This window comes from Cottoperca gobio, chromosome 5 (genome assembly GCF_900634415.1).
Source record: "Cottoperca gobio chromosome 5, fCotGob3.1, whole genome shotgun sequence".
NCBI classification, from domain to species: domain Eukaryota; kingdom Metazoa; phylum Chordata; class Actinopteri; order Perciformes; family Bovichtidae; genus Cottoperca; species Cottoperca gobio.
Window position 1 is genome coordinate 14,880,326 of NC_041359.1, and position 23,624 is coordinate 14,903,949.

At 39.0% G+C, this 23,624-nt stretch overlaps 2 protein-coding genes across 3 annotated transcripts in view; both read right to left on the minus strand.

Annotated features, from left to right (window-relative positions):
• Positions 1-65: 65 nt before the first annotated feature.
• On the minus strand, positions 66-4,115 carry gnat1 (guanine nucleotide binding protein (G protein), alpha transducing activity polypeptide 1). Its single transcript, XM_029431181.1, has 8 exons — positions 4,010-4,115; positions 3,114-3,156; positions 2,882-3,023; positions 2,626-2,783; positions 878-1,006; positions 639-768; positions 346-499; positions 66-256 (listed from the first exon to the last, which is right to left on the minus strand). Exons 1-8 carry the CDS (start codon positions 4,113-4,115, stop codon positions 66-68), a joined length of 1,053 nt encoding a protein of 350 aa, XP_029287041.1.
• Positions 4,116-5,673: 1,558 nt separating this feature from the next.
• The window catches only part of LOC115008445 (semaphorin-3F-like), a 54,450-nt gene continuing 36,499 nt past the window's right edge, over positions 5,674-23,624 (minus strand). Inside the window, exons 9-19 of one of the 2 annotated variants that reach the window (XM_029432055.1) lie at positions 22,961-23,100; positions 21,819-21,933; positions 16,487-16,556; positions 15,533-15,677; positions 15,165-15,387; positions 10,705-10,793; positions 10,522-10,563; positions 9,296-9,453; positions 9,072-9,139; positions 8,710-8,843; positions 5,674-8,133 (exon numbers count right to left, since the gene is read on the minus strand). In XM_029432055.1, coding sequence (XP_029287915.1) covers positions 7,705-8,133; positions 8,710-8,843; positions 9,072-9,139; positions 9,296-9,453; positions 10,522-10,563; positions 10,705-10,793; positions 15,165-15,387; positions 15,533-15,677; positions 16,487-16,556; positions 21,819-21,933; positions 22,961-23,100 — 1,613 coding nt within the window. In that variant the 3' untranslated portion in view covers positions 5,674-7,704. Of the gene's footprint in view, positions 8,134-8,709; positions 8,844-9,071; positions 9,155-9,295; positions 9,454-10,521; positions 10,564-10,704; positions 10,794-15,164; positions 15,388-15,532; positions 15,678-16,486; positions 16,557-21,818; positions 21,934-22,960; positions 23,101-23,624 lie in introns of both variants that reach the window. The other variant, XM_029432054.1, reaches the window with a different exon arrangement.

Here is a 23,624-nt window from a genome sequence, read left to right on the forward strand (position 1 = left end):
TCTGAAACATCATTGCGATACTGTGAAAACTTTACTCGCCTTCATTGGGTTTGTCAGCATGGCTCTTAGAAGAGACCACAATCTTTCAGGTTTTCTTTGATGATGATGTCGGTTACGGCGTCAAACACAAACTTGACGTTCTCTGTGTCTGTGGCACAGGTCATGTGAGAGTAGATTTCTTTGATGTCTTTCCGCAGATTCAGGTCCAAGAACTGCATTTTGATGTAGGCACCAGCATCCTCATACGTATTGGGGCCTAAACGAAAAATATATCAAGATAAAGGAGCACATTTAATCAGTTTGTCCTTCAATCTGCTGCAATTTGTGTGTTTTGATTAACCTCACCATCGTAATCAGGGAAGCACATGCTGAGATGAGCTTTCTTGATCTTCTCAGTGAACACATCTTTCTTGTTGAGGAAGAGTACAATGGAGGTAGCGATAAAGTAGCGGTGATTGCAGATACTGTTGAACAAGTGTAGACTCTCGTGCATTCGATTCTGAAAGAAAATATTTGTGTTTTTAAGCAAGTCCCAATGAAGACCCTTTCAAATTAACCAGCTGTTGATTGTCCAATAAACAACAACTACACAAAGAGCAGCCTAAACAATATCAAGTCTGAAATATTACTGTTCATACCACTTCATCATCCTCCACCAGCACCATGTCGTAGGCGCTTAAAGCAGCAATGAAGATGATGCACGTCACACCCTCAAAACAATGGATCCACTTCTTCCTCTCTGACCTCTGGCCCCCCACATCAAACATTCTGCATGGAAACAGAAGCATATCATCTTTATGATCGCAATCCAGCACAGTGGGAGCACTGACGATAAGTTAATGGTGCCATACTCTTGAGAAATACTGCACTGATTTACCTGAAATGGAGATCTTTGAAGGAAAACGTGGTCTCGATGATACCAGTTGTCTTCACTCGTGATCGCAGCACATCCTGCTCAGTGGGCACGTAGCCCGGTTGGACCAGTCGCTCCAGGTCATTCAGGTAGCTGAGGGAAGATTATATTCATTGAAAAGCTAAATCTAATATAGTGTTCGAGCAATATGAGTTTTACAATGGTCAATGATGATATTTAAAGAGCAGGGCGACTGATGGCAGATATACTGTATAACCTCATGCCGACATAATGTTGTCATTTTTGTTTAGCTTTTTTGCATCTGATAAAATACAACAATTTAATAATAAGAATAAGAATAAGAAAAATAAATGAGACTACAAATTACTGAACTTAAACAAACGTTCATTTAACACTGTTATGTCTGCATTGTTTGCTTAAGGCCCTGTCACACATATCCGTATGACAGAAACGTATGCCAGCGCATACGAACATTTGTAAGAGTCCAAATACGTCCAACTTTTCATCGGATCGGAAAAGTGAACATATACAGATACGCATGTCTAACCTATTGATAGAGTATCACTTACGTATACAAAATGTATCAGACTAATGCCCAACGAATGCATAACGTATACAAAAATATGGCGTATACAAAATATCGGCAACGCGCTGGTGTACGTTGATATAAGGTTAAGTATAAGTAGTATTCGTTAAGAGCTCGCTGTGTTACGCTGGGGTGCGTTGTTGAACGCTGATGTTTTGAGCATTTTCAAAATTACCGGATGTACCCGACGTGTGCTTCATAAGATATGCAGACGTTACGTTAGACATACGTGAATACGGAATACGTAGGTGAATACCTACCTACGTAAATATAGTATGTGAATACCTACGTGACTACGTTAGAGGAACGTTAGATATAGGCTACGTCGGCTGACGGTGAACCCTACAGCCAATTTATTGATAACGAGTGGATAACCTATTCCTACCCTATGTTAAGATGATGCCTGACGACGGAGTAACTTATTAAACGTGTTTCTACAGTACAGCTAGCGTTCAGCATGTTAGCCGTTCTCCAGCATCAGCATGACGTGAACCAGATGGCACTTTTCCAGCTCCGTTGGCCAGACGCTCCGATACGTTTTAAATAAGTAAGTGATAAGCTATCAATGTTTGACATACGTATAATAATTTGTTATGTATACGTTATGTATACGGCAGCTACAATACCGCTGTGGAAAAGTTGGACGTATTTGGACTTTTCATATACACCGGCATTCTGCCATACGGAACTGTGTATGTCTGGCGTGTTCAGCGTAACGTCTGCGTCCTTCAAACGATCACAACTTACCCATAATTTATATCAACCTATTGCTGATATTTCGTATGCGCCGGCATACGTTTCTGTCATACGGGTATGTGTGACAGGGCCTTTAAGTAGATCTGGGGATATCAACAAACTAAACTTTGAAAAAATACTTTTAGTGCACCTAGCAGCAGCATTTATCATCAGATTGCATCATTTGCTTGTTTCTGAGAGACAACGGACATTTGTAAACTTAGATTAATAAAAAACAAATAAACAATGTTAGTCTAGTGGCCTTGTTGGCTCTGTGAAATACTATAATAATAAGTAAGCGGCCTTGTGAGTGCCGATGACGATTATCTCAAAATGGCATTAATCGGCTCGATTTATCAACTGACTGATTAATCGGTCTACCGCTACTCTAATGTGACAATTTAAAATCTCAGCTTGGGTGATTTCTTACTATCCAGCGGAATCGTTGAGTTGATACTCTGAGGCTCTCTCAAAGCACGCCTGTATGCCAGAGTCCTTCCACAGGCGCACAATGATATCTGCCAACTCTTTAGGCATGGAGCCTTCCTCAATGGTGTCTGCAAGATGCATGAGTTTCCTGGCATCATCCTGCAGGGCGGATGCAAGAGGACAGCATACAATGTTATGTTTAGTAATCTGCTACAAACCTGAAATCAATGTATGCAAAAGTCTATCTCAGCTGTTACCTGCTGATCATTGTGGCCATAGTTCATATTGAATGTGGTCATGGCCTTCACAATGGCCATCATGGACTGCAAGGTGTTGCTGTAGATGATGACGATGAACTCCATGCATTCTTCAAGTGAGTAACCATCTTTGTGGATAATTCTGATGAGATAATACAGCGTTAGTATGTGATTTACATTCGCTAAGAGAAGAAACGAGACATTGTTTCGGTGCAAAAGGCAAATATCTTACTTCATCTGTTTGACGATAGTGCTTTTGCCTGATTCTCCAGCACCTAAACGAAGCACAAACATATATATTAAATGTAGTTATTCAAATCAAATAACAAAACTATACTCTTCTTTCAAACTTTATTTCAACATTTTACACGTTTATAAGGATTTTGGAGAAATATGACTTCTTATCCATCGTTTTTGTGCTTTTGATTGAGTTGCGTGTTTCATTAATGTGAGAGGAGAACAATATTAACTGCAGGTAATGGAATTCATCACAGAGAGGATCATAGTTATTCTTACTTCAAGTCTAATCTTGTTCAAAGCTGATGTCAGGTGGAATTTTCCCTGCCCCCATCCTAAATTGTCCTGATTAAAAAGATCTTACTAAATATCCCCTTCGATCATGTGATGTATTTAGGTTGTTGTATTTAAATGCTAAAGCTACAGGCCCCGTTTGGGTTGGGCGTTAGTGTATCTGTGTCCTTCAGGGTTAAGCCCTTTGTGTTGGAGGACCTGTTGTTTCAGGATTAACAAGGGATTGAGTTGAGTGATTATTAAAGTGTCTAAGCAATCCAATGACACTGGTTATTAATCCTTTACTTTACTCAAACATGCTGTTTGTTTTCATCACAATCATCTTGCAATCTAATACTTTTTTAACGATCATTCAGATAAATACGGTCTATCCATAACGAACGTCAGAAAACAAAATCTGTCTGTGTTGATAATTTAGAAATAAGAGATTAAACAAAACTTTTTACAAGAGACAAAGGAATGCACCAGCTACGATTATGTCCCATAGACATATAGGTTAACTATATCTATAAAGTAGCCTCACCATAGGGCCTTTTGGAGCCCATAAATATGTTTAACCATGATGTCTGTTATTGCATCCAACCTGACTGTCTTTACCTAGCAGCAGCAGCTTGACAGTTCTCGCATCAAGGTCGGCATCCTCCTTCAGCTTCTTCTCCAGCTCTTTGGAGTGTTTATCCTCAGCGCTCGCTCCAGCCCCCATCCTACTTTTCCTGGCTTGGGCCCCTCTGCTAAAAAGCAAAGTGTCAGGAAAAATGGAAGTAGGTCCTAGCTGATCGCCTACTTTCTGACCAGTGCCGTCAACTGTGCAGCTGATGCATCAACTGCCTGCAGCGAACACTGGAGAATGTTTGAGTGTTTTCCTGTCTTAGGAAAGGATTTCGGGCATCCTCTGCCCACCTGACTGAGGATGGCCAATGGTGCACAAGGACAGGAGTCTTTTAGGGCAGAGCCAAAGGTGTGAGGAGAAGCAGACATACATCAGTGTAGGAGTGATCTAAACTTTAGGGGGACTTTGCTGTGTCAGCGGAAGATGAACATCGGCTCAAGTGCTTATCTCTCTATGCTGTTCTTAGGTGCCTTTAAAAGAGAAGCATGTAAAGATACATAACTGTGTGTTGAGTGTGCCTATCGCTGGCAACTCAAACTACATTCATCTCACATCAGGACCAAAATAAAAATGTAACCAGATGTGGAAGTAAGTGTGGTTTTGAGTGATTGCAAAGAGGTTGAATAGAGGGATAAAAAAACAAAAAAAACAGTGTCTACTCCAAATATTACAACAATCACTGCAAATGGGGTAACTGAAATAAATAAAGAGACCCCTCACCTTGCAGTCCAAATACGAAGAAAGACAAACTGACATTTCTTATAGGATACTGCAGACCGAAAGGTGAGCTCTGAAGTGCTTAAAGAGCTTTGCAGTTTCACCCGACAGATCTCATTGACCTCAATCTGAAGCTGGTTAAGGATCCTAATCTACTCACTTCCAATTATGTATGCAGGCATGTGCAGGATGTGAGCATTGCACAGCATTTTCCAACGCATACAGTAACTTAACTGTCTGTCTGTTGTAAAGCACTTTAGTTTAGAAAAGGGAATAAAGTTCATCATTAACACTTTCATTTTACCGTGCTCTTTTGTGGAGTCAACATTGCTTAAACTCCCAAGTCACTGCCGCAAATGAAAACACTGCTGCAGATCAGCAAGTACATTTACTCAAATACTGTACTTAAGTACAAAGTTGAGATACTTTTCTTCACGTCACTTTATACTTATACTCCACTACATTTCAAAGGTAAACATTTTAACTTTTTACTCCACTGCATTTATTTGACAGCTATAGTTACTTTACAAATAGAAAACAGATGAGCTTATAAAATGTAAAATGTTATTGATTAAACCATCTAACAATGTATACAATTATTAAGAAATAGCTCTACCTTGATCAACTACATTATTTCAAATAAATACATAAATAATAATAATCTAATATGTGTAATAGTATATCACTCAAAGGGTCAATTTGTTCAGCATTGTGTACTTTTACCTTAAGTACATTTTTGCTGAGAATACTCAATGCAGGACTTTTATGAAGTATTTTACAGTGGGATACTTCTACTTTTACTTAAGTAAAGGATCTGTATACTTCCTCCACTCCTACAGGTCAGTAACACAACAAGCACTGAAATCAATATGTTGCATCTCACACAACAAACCCTGCAGACTATGTGGCAAACAGAACAGAACCTCTGTTATTATAAAATATAGAGCTTTAATTTATTAGTTAGCAACATTGATGAGGAAGAAAAGATAGTAATTTTTTTACAAGTCATTACAATAACATCAACTGTGCATTATATCATACATTACTTTACCTCAATGACTCCGAGCAAAGTCTGCCAAACAGAGAAAATAAAATAATTGCACATGTTTGAAATATATGCACATTTTTGAGGAGAGAAATAAAGGAGACTAAGAGACATACACGGAGAGAGAGAGAGAGAGAGAGAGAGAGAGAGAGAGAGAGAGAGAGAGAGAGACAGACAGACAGAAAGAAGGAGAGAGAAAGAGACAGAGACAGAGAGAGACAGAAAGAAGGAGAGAGAGAGAGAGAGAGAGAGAGAGAGAGAGAGAGAGAGAGTATTTAAATTCACAATCTGACCTTTCTGTACTTTCAGCATCTTTCTTGCACTGATAGTTTTCCATATTCCCACAACGAGAAAGACATTCACTGACATCCACAGCAACGTAGCATTTTAGACAAATACCATATACATTACACTGTACATGCCATGCACAATGAAAAGCCACCTTCTGAAGATTTTGTTACATGTTTCTCTTCAGGTTATGTGGTGATCAGCTTGATAGTGGTTGTACTTGTGACACTTTTTTTTTTCTTTTACTGTATGGAAGTTTTATATGAAGTCTGTGGCACATGTGATAGCAGGATGTTGCTGCATTGGACTGAAAAAGGTAGCTGTCTGCTGTTAACCAGCCGATACAGAAAATACAGAACCAATCAAAATATTCAATTCCCGAGCACTGTAATCTGCACATTTGTCGCTGTAATCTAATAGAAGTATAGACAGATTACATGATTAATATTCACTTAGTGAAACCAATATTTAGCATGAAACTGGCAGGAATGCAAACTTTTGATTCATTGAGAGCTAAAAAACAACCTTTGAGCATACAAACGACATGCTCTGCCTTATATGAATATACTGCATAGTGTATGCCACAGTTACATGTGAAGAATTGGCTGTTTTATCAAGATTACCAATTTGGCAACAGAAGGTGCTTTGTCTCTAATTTATTTTACATAAACTGTCACAAACTCACATATAGCTGCCTGCTGGAATTTCCCATCTCTAAAGAGAACAGAGAAGGCAATGTTATATTTTCAGCTTTTGTGTCGTTAAAGGACCCTTTTCCTCCAAAACACAGCTCATCACAAAGATCACGTTTGTTAAGGATACAACATTGAGATGTGATATTCACATACAAACAAAAACAAACACTTGGCAGCAACTGATTTTGGAAGAAGTTGGGTGGGTGACGCAACATCATAACTTGAGGCCAGGCTGGACCACAAACATGACAGGAGAGACGTCTCACTGTATGTGACTGTATGACCGTGACATGTTGCCACAGCTGCAGTCTCACTTTGGGCATTTCTTTTATACTTTTGTGTCCCCAGAAATGCCGCCATCATTCTGTCCACAGCTTGTGTCTTGCAGTAAAAAAAAAAACTGTCTGATATAGAGTCGAGAGTTCTGGTGAAGTTTAGGGAAGTTCATGAATTTCACTGAACCAGTGACTCGACTTCCAGCTGAGACACTGAATACTGCCAGCAGTCAAGTGATCCAACATGGTCACCTGTAACAGTTTCTGAATAGATGTTCATCGGTCCTTGTCCATGTGTGGATACTCCCAAAGTCCTGGGTTATTGTTGCTGTTTCTCAAAAACACCAAACATAAAGATATTCTCAACATAATAACACATCGTAATAAACAATATCACTAACAATAATATTATAATAACAACAATATTTGCACAAATTTACCTACAAAGAATTACTTTTTACAACCTACAATAAATATTGTGTATTTTTACCCCAACAGTTACATAGAAACTGTTTGATGCTGTTGCTTTTGGTTGCAGTATCTGTCTTGTCCGTTATGATAATCTTTCTAACTGGAGTCATTCCCCTAAATGGAGGGTTGCAGTGTTTAGGAGGTGTGAAAAGGTAGACTGGGGGAGTATGATGAGATGTTTGTCCAGCTCCTCATGTCTCAGCCGGAGTTGTTAACTCATCATGATGCCGACGGTTGCGAGGCTTCTTCTGCTCTTTCAGCTCCTTCAGGCTTTTGGCTTTGTTGTCCCCGAGGCTGACGTCTCCAAGCTGCCAGTAATCCTGGCAGTACTGGTTGATCAGGCCCATCTCCGGCTGGCTTAGGATGGTCAGCAGGTCCTTATACTGACCGGCACTCGGAGTCCAGGCGCTGGACTGCAGAGGAGGAAGGGCCGGGCTGCCTGTTTCCACCAACACGTTGTTGACCGTGCGACTGGAGAGGACCACAAGCTGCAGTTTGACAAGCGTGTGTTTGAAATTTTTCTCTGTGGATGTGCACTGGTAGATGCCACTGTCGGAGGACTGCAGTGAGCGGATCAGAAGACCTTCTTCTGTTTTTAGGATGCGGCCCTCTGAGCGAATCTGGAAAGGTCATTTTTAAGATGTTAAATGAGAAATTTAAGGACTCCATTCATTCTTTTGAAACATAACTGTAACTGCTTTCAGAGGTCAACAAAGTACTCAGATATTTTTACTTACCGGTAAGTAAAAATGTACTACAGTGTAGAAATACTCTGTTACAAGTAAAAGTCAACGTTTGAAAAAATTTGCATCAAAATGTACTTGAGGTACAAAAAATTAAAAGTACTCATTACGCTCAAAGGCCCATTTCAGAATAAAATATTTATAACATTATTGGATTATAATTCATCAATAATGTTGCAGCTGGTAAAGGTGGAGCTGATTAAAAATAAATAAAAATACTATACTTGTAACTTGTGAATTTCCCCAAGGGATCAATAAAGTTTATCTTACCCTATAATAATACATGATAAATAATTTGTTGATTACATTTTGTATTATGAATCTGAATTTTCACAGTAAAGTAAAGTAAATCAATCCAGTGGAGTAAAAATTATTTGCACTTATAACACTCAAGTGAAGTACAAGTACCTTAAATGTACTTAGTTGCTGCTTTACAGTGAAAGCTTCTCTCACCTCTTTTCTCCTGTCACTGTTTTCCTTCTGCAGGTGCCACTTGAGAGACACATGAGGAGACCGGGCCTGGCACTCCAGGAACGTAGAGCTGCCCTCCACCCCATACTGTACCGACTCCAGAGTATTCTTATTGGCTATAAAAGAATATGTAGAATATATTTGAGGTATTATTCCCGAGGAAATATATGACATAGATAGATGGATAAATGGAGCGTAATCAAGGACGTAGGTAAGAAAGAAATGAGAATAGGCAGCCAGAGGGAACAACAATAAAAATATAATTCAAATAATATTAAGATGTCCATTTTTGGGGCAAGTCTGGTTTCCCGATTGTGTGTGTACTGCATGGGCCTGATACTCACTGTTAGAGTTATAACCTCGGCATTGGCGGATCGGGTTACCGTACTTTACATCCTGCCGACGGCTCCGTCTAGAGGGGTCAGATCAACATTCGAAAAATAAAAAGCATAGCGTTAACATATTTTGAAATTATTTTGTGCTAAAATAAGAAAAAAAATGTTCTGAACACACACAAAAACAAGTACTGTACAAATTGCATGCCTGTGTATACTATGTTAATCTTCACCTCTTCTGTGAGGATGAGTATCTGGAGCAGGATTTGCCGTCCCAGGCGCAGTACGGGTCTCTGGCCAGACAGCAGTCAGCGCAGACCTCCCCGTACACATCACAGCGATGGAGAGCCAGGTGGGTCACCCCCAAGACCGATCCTACATACAGTTGTTGCTATATAAAACAAAATAAACAGAGATAGAATAGAAATTGATTGCATATTTGGAAACATTATTCTCCTGGCTGTATAAATAGTACGCTTGCCTTTAGATAAATTCCACATTTTCACATATTCAGATGTGAACGGACTAAAAAACTCTCACTCTGAGCTAACTCTACGCGAGAATATAACTGCATGTCATACTGCAAATCTACCATTTAAACACCCTGTCCCTTTTTCATAAAATAAACACTGATTTAAATAATCTTTTCCAGGAACATATGAATTTTCAGCTATCAAAACCTTTCTATAAAATTGTAGGAAACTATGGGAACTGTAAAGAAAAGCGTTACCACATTTTGTTGTAAATTATGACAATTTGTATAGTTTTCTTATTGGAATGAAAGACTATACTCATATGTTTTCTCAGACGTCTCATTGCTGTGCAACAATATAGTTTCTTCAACTATTTGGTAGGGATGCACAATATATATCGGCCGATAATGGAACATTTATATTATTATGTATTAATTCTGATAATGAAATTATAGCAGATAAATTATTGGTCTATAATATGAAGCCAAATTGCTTTTATTGCACAGAAGTCGCACAATCCGATACAGTACGGCGATGTGCACCTTTAAAGTCGGTTTGAGAATTGCCAATAAACAGAGAGAAGAACAACATGAGAACCAAACATGTGTCGCCCTTGTGGATGTTTTTCACAGTTTCGGAGAAAGACAACAAGATTGCAATTTGCAGTACAAGTTTTTTTTAATGTACTTTACTAGAAATGTTTTATTAACATTTACACAATCAGAACTGTTATTTGTTTTTGTTGTTAACATTAGTGATGACATATAGATTATGTTAGGTCAGGGCGATGGAATATAAAATCATCATCTTAGCTCCTCAGGTGTGCACAAACTTTAGATTATGAATTTCTTTTAAAAATCCATAAATGTGAAATTATTGATTATTTTATTGGTATCGGCCATTAAAAGTAAGTCATATTCGGTTATCAGTAGAATCCATATTATGCATCCCTAATGTTTGGTCGAAGCTACTTCTGAACAACGTACCCGTTTTGATGAAATCTTCATGGTGGTAATTGCCGTGGGAACCTGCAGTGACACAGTTAACAACTTTAACGAGCAACAGAGAATATTCATTGTGTTTCAGATAACAAACACAATGTACACAAGCGATGTACGGACAGAGGACAGCGAGAGAAGCAGTATATAGAATAAGGTTAGGGGACTGACCTTAAAGACTTCCACTTCCTCTAAGACCAGCTCCTCTGTCTGCAAGTCGTCTCGGGGCAGGACAATCACTTTCTGGACTGTCCCCCGGTCTGTAAAACACAAGAGAGAAGCATGTTTAACTGCAGCCCTGTTGAAGGGTAACACTTTATAATATCCATCATTAATAAATGGTAAATTGATAGTTAATTCAACTTTAGTTAAGTTATTTTACTGTTAACAAACAATTAAATAATAATCAACTAATTATTAGTAATGCTATAATTGATGTTATTTTATACTTTATTGTTGCACACATTATAACATTTGATATACTATTATAATCTGTTAAATAAAAATAAATTATAGTATTACAAATATTAATAAAATATTATTACAGTTTTTTACAATTGCTAAAACACATTTCTTCAAACCTTCACCCATTTTCTCAAAACTTTAAACACAAAACACAAAACTCAAGCTACATTCACAAAACCACAGACTCCTCTGGCACAAATCAAACAATGCTTTCAGATCATGCACTTTTCCAGTCAAAATAGAAACACCTACAGAGCATTCATTAGACACTACATAAAACAAATTAAAACACTGCATCCAGTTTGATTTAGTTGTATTGTAAATTAACACATTTTTGCAAAACTAAACAAAGGTACAATTATCCCAACTTATACAAATAACAAAGAAAACTTCATACGTAAATGTAAAGCACATTACAGGTAAATGTAAAGCACACAACAGGTAAATGTAAAGCACACTACAGGTAAATGTAAAGTACACTACAGGTAAATGTAAAGCACATTACAGGTACATGTAAAGCACATTACAGGTAAATGTAAAGCACATTACAGGTAAATGTAAAGCACATTACAGGTAAATGTAAAGCATATTACAGGTACATGTAAAGCACATTACAGGTAAATGTAAAGCACATTACAGGTAAATGTAAAGCACATTACAGGTAAATGTAAAGCACATTACAGGTAAAGGTAAAGCACATTACAGGTAAAGGTAAAGCACATTACAGGTAAATGTAAAGCACATTACAGGTAAATGTAAAGCACATTACAGGTACATGTAAAGCACATTACAGGTAAATGTAAAGCACATTACAGGTAAATGTAAAGCACATTACAGGTAAAGGTAAAGCACATTACAGGTAAATGTAAAGCACATTACAGGTAAATGTAAAGCACATTACAGGTAAATGTAAAGCACATTACAAGTAAATGTAAAGCATATAACAGGTAAATGTAAAGCACATTACAGGTACATGTAAAGCACATTACAGGTAAATGTAAAGCACATAACAGGTAAATGTAAAGCACACTACAGGTAAATGTAAAGCACATTACAGGTAAATGTAAAGCACAGTACAGGTAAATGTAAAGCACATTACAAGTAAATGTAAAGCATATAACAGGTAAATGTAAAGCACATTACAGGTACATGTAAAGCACATTACAGGTAAATGTAAAGCACATAACAGGTAAATGTAAAGCACACTACAGGTAAATGTAAAGCACATTACAGGTAAATGTAAAGCACATTACAGGTAAATGTAAAGCACATTACAGGTAAATGTAAAGCACATTACAGGTAAATGTAAAGCACATTACAAGTAAATGTAAAGCATAAAGCAGGTAAATGTAAAGCACATTACAGGTACATGTAAAGCACATTACAGGTAAATGTAAAGCACATAACAGGTAAATGTAAAGCACACTACAGGTAAATGTAAAGCACATTACAGGTAAATGTAAAGCACATTACAGGTAAATGTAAAGCACATTACAGGTAAATGTAAAGCACATTACAAGTAAATGTAAAGCATATAACAGGTAAATGTAAAGCACATTACAGGTACATGTAAAGCACATTACAGGTAAATGTAAAGCACATAACAGGTAAATGTAAAGCACACTACAGGTAAATGTAAAGCACATTACAGGTAAATGTAAAGCACATTACAGGTAAATGTAAAGCACATTACAGGTAAATGTAAAGCACATTACAGGTAAAGGTAAAGCACATTACAGGTAAAGGTAAAGCACATTACAGGTAAAGGTAAAGCACATTACAGGTACATGTAAAGCACATTACAGGTAAATGTAAAGCACATTACAGGTAAATGTAAAGCACATTACAGGTACATGTAAAGCACATTACAGGTACATGTAAAGCACATTACAGGTAAAGGTAAAGCACATTACAGGTAAGGTAAAGGTAAAGCACATTACAGGTAAATGTAAAGCACATTACAGGTAAAGGTAAAGCACATTACAGGTAAATGTAAAGCACATTACAGGTAAATGTAAAGCACATTACAGGTAAAGGTAAAGCACATTACAGGTAAATGTAAAGCACATTACAGGTACATGTAAAGCACATTACAGGTAAATGTAAAGCGCACATTACAGGTAAATGTAAAGGACATTACAGGTAAATGTAAAGGACATTACAGGTAAATGTAAAGGACATTACAGGTAAATGTAAAGCACATTACAGGTAAATGTAAAGCACATTACAGGTAAATGTAAAGCACATTACAGGTAAATGTAAAGCACATTACAGGTAAATGTAAAGCACATTACAGGTAAATGTAAAGGACATTACAGGTAAATGTAAAGCACACTACACTACAGGTAAATGTAAAGCACACTACAGGTAAATGTAAAGCACATTACAGGTAAATGTAAAGCACACTACAGGTAAATGTAAAGCACATTACAGGTAAATGTAAAGCACACTACAGGTAAATGTAAAGCACATTACAGGTAAATGTAAAGCACATTACAGGTAAATGTAAAGCACATTACAGGTAAAGGTAAAACACATTACAGGTAAATGTAAAGCACATTACAGGTAAATGTAAAGCACATTACAGGTAAATGTAAAGCACATTACAGGTAAAGGTAAAGCACATTACAGGTAAATGTAAAGCACATTACAGGTAAAGGTAAAGCACATTACAGGTAAATGTAAAGCACATTACAGGTAAATGTAAAGCACATTACAAAACCAACTGCAAAAAACGTCAACGTACGATTCACTCGGCAGCATCACGCCTTTGTGCTGGGTCCGGCCAGAGGACTTCATCTACTTCATACGCAATGTTTTCTCTTGCTAAGCAATGGGGGAAAAACCCTCTGGCATGGCGGATCCAGGCTTGACAAGCATCCACACCTATGTCACCTCAGGCCAATGCCATTGCCTGTAGGAGGTTTACCCTGGTGTAGGGGTTCCGGTCAAAGACCCTCCAGCGCCATGCAGAAAACAAACTCCTCTGTATGGGCTGTATGATGGAAGGCAAACATTTATGAAGCGCTGGTTGATGTTGAACCATTCACGTATGCGGACTGCACGGTGAAAGCTGACATTGTCCCAAACTACAACATAAATAGGATGCCCAGCCTGAACCTCAATCTGAAAATCCCGAAGACCACTCAGATATGTGAGAAGATGCTCGGTGTTGTAAGGCCTCAGGGTTGCATGATGGTGGAGAACCCGCCAATTACTTATGGCCGCACAAAGGGTGACATTGCTACCGCGCTGGCCAGGGACTTCCACAATGGCCCGTTGGCCAATTATGTTCCTGCCTCTCCTTCTCCTCTTCGTCAGGTTGAACCCTGCTTCATCTACAAAAATGTATTCATGGGCCCTTTCCATAGAATCAAATTCAAACAATCTCTAACTGTACCTGTACCTTACGATGGTTGCCACAGAGAACCTACTCAAATTCGGTTGCGCTCTTTGTCCTGCTTCCCTCATTGTCAAGCCATGAACAAGTCTGTGACTGTTGCCCGGATTGCATCTGAAATGATGGTTCTGGTTCTTCCTCAGCCTTGATATCTTCCTCTTGGCCCATCACCTCTTACTTGTACTCTTCCTCCTCTTCCTCCTCCTCTTCTTCACCTCTTCCTCCTCTGCCTCTCAACATGTTTTCATCCATTGTCAGTATTCACATGTGCACTCTGAACGTGCTTATATAGTGTGTTAAATCGGTTGATCACATCATTAGAAACAAGTGTGTACAATTTTGAGTCGTTGTGTTTAAACGATGACAACTTGTGTTCAACTTTTGCTGCCTGTGTTTGGCATTTTGCAACACATGTGCATCACAGTGGGAATTGTGTTTTATAGTAAAGGAGAATATGTTTAGAGTTTTGCAAATAGTGTCTAACTACTTGAACTTGTTTAGGGATTTGCTAAAAGAGAGGTTGATTCGACAAATGTGTTTAGGCAACTGATGATTTGGTTCAGAGAATGGTGTTTAGTGTTTTAAAAAACTATAATGACCATTTTATTGTTTGTTAACAGTAAAATAACTATTAATGTACCATTTATTAATGATTATTATAAAGTGCTACCCTCTACTTGAGTGTGAAGTTGCTATGAACTTTAAACTGACTATTAGATCACGGTACAATCATCACATATGTCTTTTAAGGGCTTTGAGCACTGACCTGTGCCCAGGAAGAGCACCTCGTAGCTCCCGTCAGCAGCCGTCACTTGGTCCACTGCAATTGTGGTGAACTCATACTCCACGTTGGTTCGGACCACCAGGGGGCGCTTGTGCACTGGGTATACAGCATTGTTCATGGTGGGGTGGTTTCTCATGAAGTTGATAACCTCATCTGGGTAATCCTTTGTAGATTTCATGTTGGGGGTGAAAGTGCCTCCAGGACACTGTTGAAAAAAAGAAAGATCCAACTGTGAAACCTGCAATTTACCAAATTCCTTCTGCAGTAAAAACATGTTCTTATAAAAAGGATGACAGATGACTTTGTGTGTAATGGGTGGAGGCGTGTGTTGTTTATTGTTTATAACTCACAGTGCCAGGTCGTGGGTACGGGATCTTCCCAGTGTATGCCACCCACTGGTAGTTGGGCCCCTCCTTGTGGGCAAAAGGCCCGTTGAAGACCATCCGGATGTCAGCCATGGAGTAGACGCACACCGCGGAGCCTTTAAACACAGCTCTGGAGGAGGGCAGGAGAAGAAAATGGTGAACACACAGAGACAGCAGCGAGAGGATACAGATAAACTCACTCCCTGAGATAATTACTACCGGTGCTCTCCGCGGCTGGTAGAATCTACTTCCTTCCCACGTACTCAGGCGGCCTCTTACAGGAACGCAATGAAACATCATGACGCACAAACACACTCTCAAACCAACTCAACTAGAGTCAAGCTGTCTGACACACTGACATACAAACACCCACGTACTGCAGAGAATCGCCAGAGCTCAGGCTCTCGCTGCTGTGTGGTGGGTGTACTATGTTTGTAACTCCTGTCATGGGCCTCTATCATTAGCGCCACATGTGTTTTTATCAGCTGGGCTTAAACGTGCCTGAAGCCTAAGGGGAGGGTGGAAACAATAACAGTATTTGTTTCACAAATACATTAATCGAGACATGTTTATTATGACTCGGTGCGCACCTATCCCTGCTTGTGCGCAGTCAGAATCTCAATTTACATGTCTGGTTGGTTCCCTTGAATTTTAATGCTGCGTGTTGACAACTTGCTATCTAACCTGACCTTTGAAGAACTATAGGCTCAGTCTCTCAGAGGAGCCAGACTCCCTCTAGGCTCCAGATTCACAGCATGTTTCGTCTTTGTAGCCTGAATGTGACAGGCCATACGCAACACACCATTTGAATATCAGAGAGAGAGCTGACACCTTCAGACTGAATAAAAATAAATAAAACTTGCAAGAGGAAACAAAAATACACCTTGCCTCCAAACTGCATGAAAGTTAAAGAATTTGAGAGAGCTGTCAGTCACTCACCCTGAAACTGAGAAGACTGCATAGATGACAGGATTCTTGGTGTCTTGGGTTGGCTGGATATACACATCCCCTAAAAGATAAAGACACCATTTATAGCAATTAGTCACAGTCATAACCCATGAACAGCAGTGGTGGAAGAAGTACACAGATCCTTAAAGGGGACACATCATACAAAATTCACTTTTTCAGAGCTTGTGCACACACATCTGAAGTGCCTACCAACACACACAGAAATAAAACAACCCAGTCAGTTTTTCTTTGGGCTGCCTCGGTCAGAAAACATAGCCATACACATTTGAATCCCCTTCCAATATCATATGTAAGCTTATTAAAATATACCGCCCCTCATCTGAGTATCTCCACCTTGTAAACTACCTTGATATTTGTATAAAGTATGAACCTGAAAATTAGCCCCTTTAAGTGATAGTACATTGACAACAATCAGAAAACACTCTATCAGAAGTAAAAGCCCTGTATTCAAAATACTTAAAGTACTCATTCTGCAGAAAAATGTCCCCTGCAATGCGAACAGTATTTGACTATATATGACATTGTAAGATGGAGAACTCTGATGCGTCACTGCAGTTGTCGTTAGCTGCTTTTAATCCCTTTACAGTTACGCAGTCCAGTAGTCAGGCCCCCTCTACCTCTAAAAGGGTCACAAGATAAATCTGAAGGGTCGCGAGATGATTCACGGGTAGGAAAGAAGAAAAAAAGTTCTGCTTCACAAATGTGTTTATATTTCTTATGTATATGGGTTAGGGTTAGGCATAAAATGGTAATGTGTACAAATACCTCAAAATTGTATCAAAGTAATTGAGTAAATATTATAAGTACATTCCATTACTGATGAAAAAAAGGAAGCCTTTCTACAGAAGCACAATAATTGTCATGATGAATGGTCACACAAAGAAAAAATGGTGTATTAAGTAAATATTAGTGTCTGCGTCTCGTATCAAACCATCCCACGGATTTGCTCGTTTCCAGCTTCCACCTGGTTCCAACCCGTAGTAATTGTAATTGTGACATATGGAGACTTTTTGCTTCCTAGGAGGGGGAGTTAAGGGAGACTTCCTCATGAATTGCGGTTACCAGAGCCTCAATGAGATCCTGAATCCGAACTCTTCCTATGCTAAAACTACGGTTCCTGAGTCTCAGCAGGGAATATAAGTGAAATAGAGATCTCTGGTGAAACATGGTTTTAATAGGAGCCATATGCATCCAATGACTGTGGGGGTGAGGCAGTTGTGAACCCTACGTATCCTCTTGATGGCATAATGAGAGAAAAGTGCAAGGAAAAACAATAAGGAAGAAAACTGGATAGGTTTCAAGTAGACAGGCTAATTAGAATAACACTTCACTTGAACACATAGGTCCATTTAATTATGTGCATCAATGGGAAATAAGTGAAAAGAGCTCTTGTTTCAAATGGCATTGAAAAGACAAGGACAACAATAACCTATAGTCAAAAGTCTTTAGAACACACCAATTACAATAAAGAGACCTGAAATCCTATCCGCTCTTTTATAACCTGAGATCTTTTTTATTGTTATCCTTGAAGCAAGAAGCCACACCACGTAAGAATGTAGAGCTGCCCACTCACATCTATCTCTCAAGTATCCCCTGAATTAGGACTGCACGATACATTTTCTATGTTTTTCTCCAGTTCGATGACTAGCGGGGCCTTATTTGGTTGTTTCATAAATGTATGAAGAATGATAGTGATTGCATGCAGAGCCTGTATGCTTCTCACTAGCAACACACTCTGTGTATCCCTACATTAGAGTAAATGATGTTCTATCAGACAGACTTGTCTTGTGGATTAGTTATGGAAAATGTTTTCCCTTTTGAATCCAGCAGCAAAAAACTTTTAGCATGACGTGTTTGAGTTAATTTGCCTTACTCGCACGTCCTGCGATGTGGCTATTGCGATGTCGATCAAATTAAATATTGTGCAGCCCGACCCTGAATTAATGAGAAGGAGCATGTAAAAGAACAAAATGTTAAGCCACATGTGGATGTGGAATTGAAGATGAAATGTAACAACACATGATTTGATCCTTGTGCCCTTGGCATCATATAGTGTGCACAAAATAAACACGAGGAAGCTTAAGTTCACATGGCTTATGTAAAAACATCAATTCTGACTCTGCAAAGTTGCGGAAATCAACAAACTCTCCTTTGATCACGAGTTTGAATTTGTTTCAGAAAAAACCTCCTAACATGGAAATGGCAGGTAACGGCTGCACACTAAAACAAAAATGTACTTTTGGCAGACAAAGTATAAATTCATAACCCATCCGACGCCAGCTTGAGAGACCTCCTGGCTGCAGAACGAGCGCAGTGAAAGAGAAAAGAAACAAATCAGCAGAGAACTAGAACAAGATGCGTCATTGCAACTTTTGTTTTTAGATGTGTCAGATCAGAAAGTCTTTGAGGCGCTCTCAGCGTCACATTAGCAGAGAAACATCTCTGTTTGCTGTAAGCACTGAAAGAACACAATGAGAGGGGAAACAAGGTTTTTTTTTTTAAACAAGAGAAAGTGTGTGATGCACTCACAGAATAGTCAATGTGCTCCTTGATACTCTGAAGGATGTGCACCTAAAATATGTTGTTGAAATGTCAACTTAGTATAATTACAGAGAAAATGGAAAAGCAAACAGAAATCTTCATATACAGTAAAGAGGTTTGGGGTTTTGGGGACTACAGTGGCATAAAAAATAACTCAATGAAAAAACAATGTTTCCCTCCATAATTACATCTCAGAAAAGGCAATAAAACTTTATCGCCCACACATTCATTTTCATTTTTGTCTGGCAGACATTTTCATCTCCCTTGTGTCTGTGTGTCTTTCCCTCCGTCTTTATATTCCTCCTCTCCCTCAGCATAACGCTGAATGCTTTCTCTTCCGTTAGCCCCGACTGTGCCTCACCATCTGAATCTACTCCACTCTCTCCCTCGAGTGCTCATACAACCACTCTGATGCCTCTTCTGGGCTTCATCAGGACCAGCACGACTGGAGACAGAATACATTTCTACCAGACGGTCTGTGGTTGTGGGAAGACTGACCACAGACCTGTGGGATGTTACACTGCACCTCAGGACTCGCAATGACCTCACCACGAGTGCTCGCCTGCACTGAGACTACAACTGACCTGCTGTTCTGTGGATACAGCAACGCAGACAGAAGAGCGCTTTCCTGTCACTGACAGAGTGCTCTTAATGCATAACATACATTTGCAACTCGCGAAGCCTCATCACAGCAGGACTAAGAGATGCTGCTCTACATTTAGATCATAGCTGTGCGTGATGCAGAGTTACTGTGTGAATTATTCAATGCTGTCACAATATGTGGGCAAAATCTGAATGAAAGAAAATATGACTGAGAGATAATGTGTTCTGCTGACCATCAGCTGCGGTCCCATCGGCTTGTTAAAGAGAAACTTATAACACAAAAACACCCTCATTTTATTTACAATATTTATAATAATAATAATTTTGAACACTTGAAGCATTTTAGTTTGCTATTTGTTATGCAAGTTAAAAACGTTGTCCACAATGTATACAATTGTCTTTAGCTTCATCTAAATCAATTAATTACAAATAAGACAATACTAAGAAACAGTGAAAGCATTGGGAGAGCTTAATAATAATAATAATAATAATAATAATAATAATAATAATAATAATAATAATAATAATAATAATAATAATAATACTAACATCATCATCAATAGGCTTGGGGTGGGGTGAGGAAGTGGCCCTTTACGATTAACTATGTTTAATAATTTAACTGCGCTTGGGACATATTATCTTTGGTGGCTCGTAGCAGTCTGAACCATCTTCCTGAGGGAAGCAATTCAAATTGTTGGTACAATAGAGGAGATGGATCACTTGTTATGTCAACATCTTTCTTTGTGTTATTCATCTGTTGATTCCCTATCATTTCACTGGTGCTCTTGACAGTTTTCAAGTGTCGGTACCACGTGACCATGTTGAAAGACGAGATGCTTTCCACCAGATTTTATTTTACACCATTTCAAGAATATTCTGGCTGACCCTGAAGTCATTAAGCGTAATTAAGAGTAGATGAAACCTCTGCAAAGCTTTTTAAAATACAAGAGACATTAGCATCTAGCGCCACAAAATATACACATACATTATATTTTGTAAAAGATCATATTTAAGGACACATATTTCTCAGAAAAGTGAATTACATTGTAGTTAAGACAAATGTTTTTTTTTCCTTATATGGCATGACATGTATTTTGTTTAATTCATGTTATCAGCTGGACTCAGGGAAAGTGAGATTGTTCAAAGTAAATAGAAGTTTACATTGAACTGTAAAGTCATCATTGAATTGTTTGTGTTTTATTCCACAAAAACCAGCGGAACATAGTGAAAGATTTGCTGCTCATACCACCAGTCATTATAATTTGAAGGATACTACAAATCCCTCGTTAATCCTGTCAGTCATGTGGATGACGGACAGGCCGGGATGAACCACAGGAAGTCGGACTGATCTAAACTGCTCATTACTTTGATTACTGCCTTTTCAATCTCTTTTATTTCTTTAGATACAAATTCTCTGCAAAACATGTTGATGGTCCCCGAGAGCAGAACGATCACAGTCTAATAGCAAAGGTGTTAACTCTCATGATGTTACCTACAGGAGCCATGTAAATGTTCAAAGGAATAGGCATGTCAAGCTTAACATGTAGGAGTCAGTGATACTTTAATCTAAAGCTGCAGCTTCCCTGGGATTTTTCCCAGCGTTGCTGTATATAAGCAGACACATGTCGATGCTGTAAATGCTGGTTTGCCGGGTGGGAGTCGCTCCAGTACACTACTGGCTCACACGCACTGCGGCAAAATCTGAGTAGACGCTAATGCTGAAGGCCTTAAAACTGTAACATCATGGTGAAAGTATGCAAAGCAAATGGAGGGCAAAATGTGAAGAGAACTCTACAAATGAGAAAGTTGTTGATACTGAATCTGTCAACGAGCGGCCCATCTGGAGACCCTTGTTACACACACAGTTACACGGTCACGTAAGAATTCTCAATTTCCATCTGCCACGTATTCATTACGTGCTTCACACCAGCTTTAGGCAGATGCATTCAATGTAGTTGAGGAATATGATCTGTAAAAAAGTATTTTGGATATTTGATTTTGCAGACTAAATGATCAACAGGTGGTGAACACAGGATAAACCTGTGGAGGGAACGGAGTGTATAAATGTCCAGAGGTGAAAGAAAGCACCAGAGATACTCTTGAAAGGGTCAGCGATGGAGGGAGAATCTCAAACAGGAAAACAATCATTCAAACTCACTTAGTTCATCGAAGTGTGTCTCGATGCCGTCAGCTCCAGGCACTGAGCAGATGAGGCGAGCTTTCAGGAACGTGCTCCACTTGTTAACCAGACAGCAGTGTCCACCGTCATCATTCTGTGGGGAAAAGACAGAAGTCATCCAACCACTTCTACGTAACGAGTTTGACCAATGTGTGACTAACAGCTGTTTGAAACAGCCGTCCAAACTAACTGCGCCGGGCCTGTTGTTATTGGGCCTGTATGAATAAAGGATCAGCTCTGTGTTTCAGCTTGGCCCATCTGCACAGGAGGCCAGCCAACTTCTACTGTTGAGGTAAAGATTCAAAGCCTCGGGGAAATGATTCATGAGCTGGAACTCAACATATTTTACTGAGTCCAAATGATTTGTAGAGCTGGAAGACAAACATTTGGTGTCTTTTAAAAAAATCTACTGTAACATCAAGTGGGAAAAAATATAATCTTTGAAGTTTCTTGTGGTAAAAGGTTATCTTCCAGAACAGAAATGTTTGACGTTATTATTATTAGTCAATGTCAGTCAGTCAACTTTGGTCTAGACTGAAATATTTAAACTTACATTGGATGGATTGCGATGACATTCATGTTGGCCAGAGGATGAATCCTAGGTTGCTTTCCTTGGGCTAACGTGTCTCCTCGCTTCCCTCACTCGCCTAGTGCCATCATTAGGACACAACATTCAGTTTGCCCAGCACAAGTTTTGGACTCTGCATAGTTTTTTGTCCGTCTTCAGTAAAAAAAAGCACTCCAGGTCACAGCACTACGTATGTATCTATGTATCGCTGAATACACACAGCTCCGGCTTTGTCTGGATGTATTTGCATGTGTACAGTTGTGGACTTAAATAAACTCTGCCGCTCAAACATTTCGTGCAGAGGAACAAAAATAACAACACTTTCCAAACTTAGCTGTTAAGGCAAACAGCAAAGACTTTGTTTTCTGACTGGTAATTGGTGTGTGTTACGGTTTTGTGCTCAGCAATTACTGATGATCATGGGGAACTTTCTTTATGGGCTCCTGAGAGACGGAGAAGCAGGCTACAGGCTATAACTAACCATTACGGAGATATATAAACCCTTCAGTTGTGATGATCAACACGAGGTTTGCTGACTGGTGTGATAACTCACCAGGCAGATCCGCCCTATCCTGGACTGGGCCATGGGACTCTGGCCCATCTCAGAGGCTTTCTCGCGGAAGAAGAAGTAGAGCTTGTCATCATTCTTCTCAGCGCTGTCTGGGATGAGGTGTGCATGAATGAATGTGGGATCTGTAGAAAAGAAAGAAGAGATGAGGAAAATGAAAAAAAAAGAAATCCGACAAAGCTATAAAGTGATGATCCCTTTGGTTTTGCTGTGAATACAATATTAAAAGTGCATCAAAGTTGACCTCTGTCCTATTGTATATATTATTTAAAGGATAAGTCTGTAAGTCTGTCTTAAAACAATACCACATGCCCACATATGTGCAATAAAACTATTTTTTTTCGCAGCTGCAATAATTCATCCTGCCCATACTGGCCGTTAAACATGCTTCCAAAGTAAATGATGGGGGACAGAATCCTTCTTTACTATGGAGGTACGGCTGCTGCATTAAACCATTTTTTTTTTACACAGAATTACTGTAGGTTTGGGGATTTTGTCCCCCATCACTTCCATTAGTGGCCAGTATGAACAGGAGAAATGATTATAGCAAGCAAAAACTCTTTCAATGACGATTGTTTTAAGACAGACATGAATAAATGTGAACCTATTCTTAAACCTTCGCTGAAGGCAGTCGACCTGGAAGAAAAAT

Coding starts and splice junctions, on each gene's coding strand:
- gnat1 (XM_029431181.1), bottom strand. CDS start 4,115: ATGGGGGCTGGAGCGAGCGCTGAGGATAAACACTCCAAAGAGCTGGAG. Junction 3,157..4,009: donor TGTCAAGCTGCTGCTGCTAG/GTAAAGACAGTC, acceptor TGCTTCGTTTAG/GTGCTGGAGAATCAGGCAAA. Junction 500..638: donor TGGTGGAGGATGATGAAGTG/GTATGAACAGTA, acceptor ATTTTCTTTCAG/AATCGAATGCACGAGAGTCT.